The following is a 10,680-nucleotide window of genomic DNA, read 5'->3' on the forward strand; positions in this document are numbered from 1 at the left end:
GCGGCCAAGACAAGACAGACTTTTTAGCCTCCATGAGATTCTGAATCATGATGGAAAGATATTCTGCCAAAAGACATGAAAAAACTTCTACTTTCAACTCATATGCTAGTTTTCTGTAGGCCCTATGCCAAATTATTTGAATTTTCTAGAACTTACTTTCATCATCTGGTAAATGAAAGGAGTCATTATAATAGATAATCTCATGAGTTTCCTCAATTGGAAATTTAGGTAATATCTGTGAGGATATAAAGAGGGTAGACCTTAGAAAGACAGGATTTGATTTAGGGAGATATTGTTTACATGTATTTAATGGTGAGACCCCTAAGATCTACAGTATTGGCAAATTTCAACAATATATAAAAGTATCATGAAATTTAGTCCCCATGCTATGCTATCTACATTTTAAAAACATATTAATACCCAATGAATTTTGTTCCCTTTGCTCACTTTCTCTACATTTTCCTCGTGCCATTATTCACAATAATTACCATTTTCTTTTCTAAGAAGAAAAATAAAGTTTGAGAAGTTGAAAAGATTAGAGGGTGATTCATCCTTCCCCTGAAAATGTCAAGAGTACTATTACTTGAATTATGGCATCTAGATACCAGAGAATTGTGTCTGGTTTCCAAACTCTAAGGCTGTTTTCCTTCAGTTGCCCAATTTCATATCCAGTTGTTGCTCTTAGCGTCTCTGGTGCTTTTGGCTTGTTTGTTTGTTTTTGTTTTCTTAATTGATTAATTAATTTTTAATTTTTGATAAAGAAGGGCTGCTGTTCTACAGAAAATATTTTCAGGGATAAGCTAGTATTTTGGAGTATGGATGGACACTAAGGTTCATGACTGATTATTATCTTCAAAGAGTAAATTTTAGTTTATCTATGTTGACTGAGACAGATCTTTAATGTGAAGCATCACAGAGGTCCATCTTGGTTCCTATCCTAATTCAATGTTTTTTTTGCTGACTTAAATGGGGTGTTGATGATGAGATTAAATACATAGATGGTACAAATCTGATGGGAGGAGGACACTTAAAGAATTTAGTATAATCTGTAGGATCCAAACAATCGTTTTGTGTTTGATATGGACTTTAAGTGTGTTTGAATTGTATACATGGTAGAAAGAGGACTCAAAATTTCTTTACCTAATGCTTATTTTATTCAATAGTACTTTACTTCCAGAACAGTTAAACAGTTGGACCAGATAAGCTATTGGCAACAAAACAATCTTCTGTCTCTCTGTATCTCTCTGTGTCTGAATCTCTGTGTCTGAGTCTGTGTCTTCTTTCTCTCTTTATCAATCTTGTTTAGATATAAAGTTATTTAAACAGGTAGGGATCAAAATTCAAAGCTAGAGAGTTGTACAGTTAGAGTTTATTTAAGAGTTAGTATGAGTTATTACACTTTGTAATTTGATTTATGCCTCTTAATGATTTGGGGAAGATACCTTCAGTGCCAGGTAATGACATTATGTATTTAACACCTCAAAATTCTGACTATGCGAGTTTAGTACATTATGTGTAAGGTACTGTGATGAGCTACAGAAATCAAAATTTCTTTTTAGGGGGGAAACCCAAATTTGTGTGGAGGAATGATCAAGTATTTGTACATATTATTTTTTGCTACATAGTGATGTTTAATAGGTCTAAAGGAAAGGCTCTGAAAATAAGGCAGCAAACCTTGTGAATAAGGGGAAGGAAGGTTAATATACATATGAGCTTTGATGGTCCTTTTCAAAGAGATGGGAATTTAATATATATCATGTTAATTAATTATATTAATATTAATTCCAGCCAAACTACTGAAGACTTCTGGTAAGCATTTTGGTTTGGGGTAACCAAAGGCATTTTTTCTCTTCTCTTTTGGTCAAAAAGAAAAATGTATGCAAGCTTGCATAGAAAAATTAAGCAGGGAATTTTTGACCACCAGAAGCTCTGTTCTGCCCATCAAGGAATGAAGTTGAGAATATGTTTTGTCTCTGGCAGAGGGGAAAAAAGAGATGGTGCCAGAACTCATATATTGAAATAGACTACAGGTCTGTTATCATTCTCCAGTGGCAGATCATGAAGGACAAACATATAGGCTGCCAACAGTTCCTTTCCCAGTTGTTTGGGGGTTAATCCTGGTTAGACAGGAGTTTGCAGTGCCATAGGTATTATGTTGTCAGCGCAAGTCCCCACTTCCTGTTGAACATTTTTATCACAGTAAACGCTGGATGATCTGCAAAATGTTGATCTTCCATAAAATACATAGCAGAGTCTTTTAAGAAGAAACTATAAAATATGTTGGAAGTAGGGAGGGGTTTTGGGAAGGCTGTGGGTCCCTAAAACTGTGATGTCATTTTGAAGTTTCTGATTTCTATGGTCTCTCACACTTGTCCCTGGAGGCCTGCCCACTTTGCCTCAACTCCTTACAGTTTCACATTTTTAAAAAATGTTTTATTTTGGACTGGAAACATGGCTCAGAGGTTAAGAGCACCGGGTGCTCTTGCAAAGTACCCAGGCTTGGTTCCCAGCAACCACGTGAAGCCTAACAACCATCTGCAAGTCCAGTTCCACGGAGATATGGTGCCCTATTCTGGCCTCCATGAGCAATGCACACATTGTGGCAAATCCACATACATGCAGGCAAACCACTCTTAAATTTTTTAAAATTATTTTTAGTTTTGCATATGTGTATGGGTATGTGCCTGTGAATACAGGTACCTGGGAAAGTCAGAAAAAGATGTTAGATCCTCTGGGAGTGGAGTTACAGGCAGCTATAAAAAGTTCAATGTGACTGCGAAGAATAAAACTGCCTTTTCAAAAGCAGTATGTGCTCTTAACTGTTGAGCTGTCTTTCCAATCCCTGCAGTTTCACATGTAAACTTTTTTTTTTTATTATTATTCTACTGAAAAGAGTCTGCAGTCAAGAGTACACAAATGTGGATGCTAGTCGTGGCTTTATTGGTGTTGCTGAGTTCTGCCACCTGAAAAATGGAATACTTAGCTCATAAGTGCACAAGGTGTGTTGGTTTTTTTTTAAGTGTTATGCGAAAGTTGATGACAAGCATTGATGCAAGACAATATTGTTACTTAAGCTCCATTGCTGGCCTGGAATTTGCTTTTACTTGAATATTCAGATTAAAATTCCTGAACCTTCCTTCTTTTCTTTCTTCCTCCCTTTCTTTCTTCTTGTATCTCCTGTCTTATCTGTCTGTACTTGTCCTTCTGTCTATCTCTGTTTCTCCATCCCGCCAAACACAACATTCATAGTAAAAATACCACTAAAATGAAGAAAAAAAAAACCCTGTGCGTTTCTTAGCATAAATTCTTATGGAATCACCGAGAAGCTGTGAATTTTAGGGCATTTTATCCTTCAGACTCAGACTCGCCCTTAAAATTCCATTTTATTTCTTCTGTATGTGGATATTTGTTTATGTATATCCTGTCTTCTTTCACAAAGGATTTTAATTGCCAAGCTTTAACTTGTTCAAAACTTCAGGTGGTTTTCCATCTGATGAAGACTGCATTCCTCGCATCTTCAAAGGGAAAATAAGAAGTTGCTGCAAAAATAGAAGTATCAACTTTTCCATATTACACACACACACAAAAAATCTATTAAGAGCAATGATTCAGACATTTCCTGTGAAATCTGCTGTAGCAAATTCCTTGGCAGAGCCATTAGATGAACAGCTTACCCAGGACTTCCAGTGAAATGCAGCCCAGAAAAGAAGACATCTAAACACAAAGTTTACCCTAATTCTGTTTACCTACACCAACCCCTTGGGGAGTGTATCTGGTTGGATTCTTCATCATCATGTAAGTATGACCTCTATTTTTGAATATGTCTAACTAGAAGCATTAAGCATGTCTGTAACTAATCTCAACAAATACGTATGTCAGTTTGGATATGAAGGGAAAAATGTAGCCAAATTACCAGTAGATGTGAACGTGAAGGTTTTTTTGTTGTTGTTGCCTTAAATCGTTGTACCCAGTATACTCATTAAGTACCTAACTCTTACTATCTGTTACTGCCTGCTAGCATATTTTAGTATGCATGTACATATGCATGTTTCTGTTTGTGTTCTTCCTCTGAATTCTGAACTCATGGAGGGCAAGCTATAAATCTGTATCAAATTTTTGTCTTTGGTGTCATAATAGTACAGATTAGACACTGTCTTGCTATATTAAGAAATTAAACTGTACAGTTCGACTAGTCTGAGTTCAGAAAACAATTCACTTGACTTTTATAAAAAAAAAACTTTGTATTTTGTGGGAACACATAATTATGCTTGGCAATGTAAACAGAGTTCATCAACTTTAATTCACAAGATCAAATTTCAGGTTGCTCTATTTTGTTTTTGAAATGGAGTTACATTTCTCTTTTAAAATAGGTAATGAAACATAGCTTATAAAAATGATCACCTTTAATGTGACAAATTTAAGCATACACACACATCCACGAAGATATTACCACAATCAAAGCGATAAACACAATCAGATTGTTTTTGATAGAAATCATAGTACATAGCTACACTTCTGTGTGGTTCGGAGTTGTTCGGTTTCACATCCTTCTGAGGTGATGTAACTTGACATTTGCACGTACTCACTCATGCAAGGGTCTTTGAAGTGGGATTTCCTGGCCCAGATCAGGAGATATGGCCATCTACAGAATTCTAAACAACAGTTTTCTGACTCCATTGCCTGCCCTGGCCCACTTTCCTCTAAGAATTATTCATGAAACAATCCCCTTTCTCATCGACAAATGTATAAATGTGATAAGTAGCCTAAGATTAGCCTGGCTGCCCATTGATTTTTTTCTTTGGCGGGGCTCTTCCAGTTGTCCCCCCCCCCTCTCTCTCTCTCTCTCAGATGATTGGAATAATGCATCTGACCTTGCTTTAAAAGTGAAAAAGAGGTAAATGGAAAAGGCCACATGGGGTAGTAAATAAGATCTGACCTGAACTCGGTTGTTTTTGAGATTCAAATCCTTTTGAACATAATGACAAGTAAAAGAAATTTTCTTTGGGTATTTATTTTGTCTTCATTATTTATTTTTCTTCTTTCAGTATTTCATACTGTAGCCAGTGTCTTTCTTTTTATTCTATTTGTAAGCAGCTTGAAACCCGTGTCTTTTGATATGCCTGTTCCAATCACCTAATATTCTTTTTCCTTCCTTCCACTTTTTTAAATATTGAAATATAATTACATCATTTCCCCTTCTCTTTTTCCCTCCAAGCACTTCCATAACCCCCTTTTTATTTTCTTTCAAATTTTCAGTCTTTAAAAATGTTATTGCATGCATGTATGCATATGCATCTATATTTCTAAACATAGCCTTCTCAGTCTGCATAATGTTATTTAGATATATGTTTTCAATGCTAACCATTTGGTAGTGAATTACCAATTGGTGTGCTCTTCCCTTGAGAAAACTATTTTTTTTCACTCTCAGCCTTCCTTAGTTGCCTATAGTTCTTTGTTAAACTATCCCAAGGTTACTTTAATAATGAAGAATTTAAAGGATTGGTTTTGAAAGTGGTGAAAGAAGAAATATAGCAAGGTTGACTTTTTTGAAAAATTCTTTGTATATTGACATCCTAAGCTGTAATTTTACATTAATGAAAAGGATCCAAAGGTAAGTTCTTATAGAATCTTAGAAAACATGTTGGGATGCAAAGAGCAAAACTTTGCTGTTTAGACAAGCCTGTATTAAAAGTCCCTGCATTTTTAAGTCCTATGCGAGTTTGTTTAAGTTACAGAGCCTACAAAAGCCTTGTCTTTTTTTAAGTACTACAATTAGGATCACTTTTTCTTTCTTTTTTACATTTTTTTTTTTTTTTATTTTTCAAGACAGGGTTTCTGTGTAACAGTTCTGGCTGTCCTGGAACTTATTCTGTAGACAAGATTGGCCTTGAACTCAGAGATCTGCCTGACTCTTTCTCCCAAGTGCTAGGATTAAAGGCCTGTGCCATTATGCCCAATTTAGGGTAACTTTTTAAGGGAGTGCAAAATATTTAAAAAAAAAAAAACCAAAAACCTGTCATCCTTTCATTCCAGGAACAAATCCCATGTTATCATGCTGTGTGATTCTAAACACAATACTGAATTTGGCTTGCTACAGATTTGTTGAGTAGTTTTTCAGTTCTGTTCATCAGGCACAGTGATTCATAATCCCTTGTTTGCTAGAGGTGGAATTTGTAGGACTCCAATGAAAAGCTGCAAAGCAGCTCTTGAGCTCTGTTTCCCCTGGTGTTAAAAACAAAACAGAACACTCCATAAGCAAGTAAGCACTTCTGAACATTTCAAATTTGAATTATCTGACTGAAAAGCCTGTCTCTTGGAAAATCAGAAAGCTTTGACAACTGTAGAACGAAAAATAAAAACCCAGAGACATATATTGGTGTTCAAGCTGAAGATCAGAAAAGAAAAGCAGCTAACCACTATAGAGACCTTTTACCTCTACCTAATCTTCCTACCAAAAGGGCAAGAGCCTGTCTCCACAAATACTCCGACTCCACACTCCACTGGGTTCCTGTCTTTTCCCCTTTATATTCCTCTTGCTGCCCAGTTACATTGCTCCTGACTCCACCTCCCTAGTGCTGGGATTAAGGTGTATGACTCCCAAACACTAGGATTAAAAGTGTGAGCCACCACCACCTGGATCTTTTTCTCAATTGATTTTATGTTGCTCAGAGTAGCCTTGAATTCAGAGATCCATCTGCCTCTCTCTCCTGAGTTCTGGGATTAAAGGTGTTTGCTACCACTCTCTGACCTCTAGTGCCTTTGCTTTGTACTCTGACCTTCAGGAAAGCTTTATTTATTAAAAATACAAATAAAGTATCCCCACAGACAACACAGCTTAATGACCCTGATAGGCTGAAGCTTATTATTAACCTTCAGCTAGGAACTCATTCAGATTGGCTTTCTGAACCTTAGACATTTTAAATTGTGTCTTCCATGCATATTTTCTCTTAGTCATGCCGCCTTGAGAACAACAAAAAGTTTACGCATCTCACATAACAAACTACATTCTGGAATTTTGAGACACTATCGGAGACATAGATTTTTATATAATTTTCTTTGCAGTGAAAATACCCCTACTTTACACTTTGTATCAAATTACATTTCAAAACACAGGCAAAAGTAATCTGAGAATAGGGAGCCACTATTGAGGAAAAAAATGCCTCCATAAGATCAGGTTGTAGGCAAGTCTTTAGAGCATTTTCTCAATTATTGATTGATGGGAGAGAGTCCAGCGCATTGTGGTGATGCCATTGTTGGGTTGGTAGTCTTGGGTTTTATAAGAAAGCAGGATGAGAAAGGCATGGGAAACAACCCAGTAAGCAGAACCCATCCATGGCCTCTGTATCAGTTTCTGCCTCCAGGTTCCTGCCCTGTTTGAGTTCCTGTCCTGACTTTCTTTGATGATAATCTGTGGTGTGGAAGCACAAGCCATATAAATCCTTTCCTCCCCAAGTTGCTTTGATCATGCTGTTTCATCACAGCAATGATAATCCTAACTAGAAAATGCTATCTATGTGTAATGATTTCCTTGAGGATGTTCTCCATGTCACTCTTGTTTTAATAGCTGCTACACAAAATGCTCTTCCTTAGTGTCGTGATGGTACATATGACAGAAGTCATAGAGGAGATTTCAGGTGAATGGAAAAAAAATGTTCTAGGTATGCCGTTTTTAAATGCAAAGGATACCAATGTGAAGAATTATTGTGGTGGGGGGTAACTGTAGAAGAAACAGTTGTTAGCTTTAAAAAGTATTTCCGTGTGAAGGAGAAGAGATCATTTAAATATTGTCATAATTTCATTTAGAAATTGTAAGTGTAACATTTCCCTCTCATTTCTAGTGCATTGATCAAGAAGAATACTGTTTTCTCTCCACTAGACATCTGCCCCAAGAATTTTCCTGATTCTGATATATGAATCAATCTCCTCAGGAAAATTTCTTCTAATTCTTTGGTTACTCTAAGTGATCAGAAGAAAAGATGAAACCCTGAGACATCAGTTTATATATAGAAAGCTTTTAAACAGAAGAAACATGATTTTTAGTTGTTGTTTTGTTTTCTTTGAGAAAAGTTCTCTCTAACACCGAACTGACTCCTGGAACTCACTGTGTAGAGTAGACTAGCCTTGAACTCAGATCTGCTGGCCTCTCTGCCTCCTGTGTGCTTCTATTCAGTACTAGAAAAAAAGATTTTTGTCTTTGCCATCAATTGCCACCAAAAGTAAGATGTCATTTTAGATGTCTGTGTGATATAATACGAAACTGGGTCTAACCATGGGAAAGCTATTAAAACCACTAACTTTCTCGCACAGAACTATAGTTTCAAGTGCTTTAAGTTGTGTTGTATATAATATTATAGAATCTTTTTTCTTCTCTTCCTTACTCTAGGAATCCTGCCCAACTTCACATTTTAATACATCGAGACCATATGAAAGACCTCCGAAGGTACCTGGTGTTCAAATACATCCAATATCTAGTCTTACCTTCTCCAAATGCCATCATGACCCTACTGGGATTGCCCGCTAGTCTGTATGTCATGCTGATATTGACATTTCCTTCTGTATCCAGAAAATCCACTGTGGTGTTTATTAGTAACATAGCTCAGGCAGACATCTTAGTTGGCTGCAGCATTTTTTCTACCATCACAACAGGAGTGACAAATAGTGAAACATCTTTAGCTTCTTTTCAATCTGCCTTGAGGCAGAACTTCCAAATTGCAAATGTTCATGCCAGTTCCCTTTTACTCAGCTGTGTTAGCCTAGAGGCTTTTCTGATTACTTTTCTTCCAGTAGAGACTCGCCAGATAAGGAATGTTAGGTGTGCCAGAGTAGCTTCTAAGATCATCTGGGCTGCTGTAATTATTGAGTGTTTCCTTTATCAGCTTGAGTGCATCAAAGGCTTTAACGTTTCTTATCTTGGCATTCATAGGCAAACTCAGCTATTGGTGAATTTCTGTTATGACACCACAGCATTGCTGAAATTACTTGTTTACCCGACTGGAGTTCTTTTAAGAATCTTCAATGTTTATCTTTTTTATAAAATTTATTTCAGGGGCTGCTATAGTTAGTTTGTTAGGAATGTGAGATCTGGTGCCCAGTTGTTTTGTTAAACATTCATGTTTAATGGTGCTGTGAAGACATTTTATAGATACAATTAACTTGTTATTTGCTACTATTAAGAAAAAGAGACTAACATCAGTAGCGAAACTGGACCTCATCTAATCAGCGGAAGGCCTTGAGAGCAAAACACAGGTTTTCCAGCAAAAGAAATATTGCCTGAAGACTGGTAACTTGAGGTTTGAAGCTGCTGTCTGCACTGCACATTCCAGACTCAAGACTACATCAACTGTGTTCCCGACGTTCCAGCTTCGTGGTCCACTGCCACAAAGTTTGAACTTTCTAGCTCTGAAAAATCATCTAAGATGGTTAACTGAAAAGAAAGAGAAGCCACAACCTGCTCAGTCTGTGTAATAACACTTGTATGTATGTCTTCAGAACTGATCACTTGGGACTGGATAACCAATTGGTGCTTTTCCCTGGGCAAGATATTTTTCTCTTGCTCCCTGCTTTACTTAGTTGCCTGTAGTTATTTGTCTAATGTTGAGGCCTTGTGAGCTTTCCCTCTCCATGTTAGCCTGTCTGTTGGCATTGTCTTTGTTCAGGTCCTGTTTAGGCAGCCATGTTGGTGAGACTTCATGGATGTAGCTTCTGACATTACTAGGAGAGACAGCCTCAAAGAAGTCTCCCTTATCTGCCAGCTCTTAGAATCTTTCCACCTTCTCTTCAGCAATTACAATTGATGGCAAAGAGGCCAGGAATTGAATGAGAGCAAGGAGGGGTAAATATATGGGGTGGTTTGCGGGGAGAAAAGGGAAAAATACTGTAATAGTATTATAATCTCAAAATAAAAACAAAGAGAAAATGTCATATCCTATATGTTCTGTTTATTTTTAGTTTTAATTTTGGAGAACCCTAACTAATGCTGATTTTTGCTACTGAGAGTCATTCTAGAGAAACAGAGTCTTACAAGTTTTCTGAATTAGTTTTGGGATTTTGACATTTCTTCTCTAATGTAACTGAATTTAAGAGTTTTGATGTCTCTATTTCTAGTAGTAAAAAGAACTCTGATAGGATATAAGATGATATGGCAAGAGGTATAAAATAGCATGACTGAATAGAGTCAATGAAATTTCTTGGTGAACACATACAAAGGGGAGGCTTTGAACTCATTATGTTGCTGAGACTAGTCTTTGACTCCTGATTCTCACAATTCTACCTCTCAAGTGTTGAGATGACAGCTCAAGTGTACTATGACACCTGGCTGGGTACCCTAGGGCATCCTTATAAAACTAGTGAGTTTACAGAGATTAAAGAATTACTCCTAATTTTGCCAAGTGAAAAAAGAAAGAAATGAATTAGAGGTTTTTAATTCCTAGTTCAAGTGCTGAAGTAATGATTTGAAAACATCAAAATCTTCTCTGAAAGATTCTTCCCTGTAGTGACAGAATTGACATGATGAAAAGTCGAATCTAGATGCCTTCATTTGTGCAAGTTACAGCTTAAATAGAACTTCTAACCTCATAGGATGTCTGCTGTTAAGTGAAGACATTAATTGGGAAGGAAGGGGATATTCAAAATTGACATGGGGTAAACAGTCAAATGCTTAAGACCTGAAGACACTGAAAC

The 10,680-nt window shown here is 36.7% G+C and overlaps 1 protein-coding gene across 1 annotated transcript; it reads left to right on the forward strand.

Annotated features, from left to right (window-relative positions):
* Window positions 1–8,423: 8,423 nt before the first annotated feature.
* On the forward strand, window positions 8,424–9,062 carry LOC130867275 (P2Y purinoceptor 6-like). The gene has a single exon (XM_057759063.1). It carries the CDS (start codon window positions 8,424–8,426, stop codon window positions 9,060–9,062), a length of 639 nt encoding a protein of 212 aa, XP_057615046.1.
* Window positions 9,063–10,680: the final 1,618 nt, after the last annotated feature.

The sequence above is a fragment of the Chionomys nivalis genome, chromosome X (assembly GCF_950005125.1).
Source record: "Chionomys nivalis chromosome X, mChiNiv1.1, whole genome shotgun sequence".
In the NCBI taxonomy this organism is placed as follows: Eukaryota; Metazoa; Chordata; class Mammalia; order Rodentia; family Cricetidae; genus Chionomys; species Chionomys nivalis.

Bases quoted from the DNA above. Each gene is read 5' to 3' on its own strand.
- LOC130867275 (XM_057759063.1), top strand. From the start codon at position 8,424: ATGAAAGACCTCCGAAGGTACCTGGTGTTCAAATACATCCAATATCTA.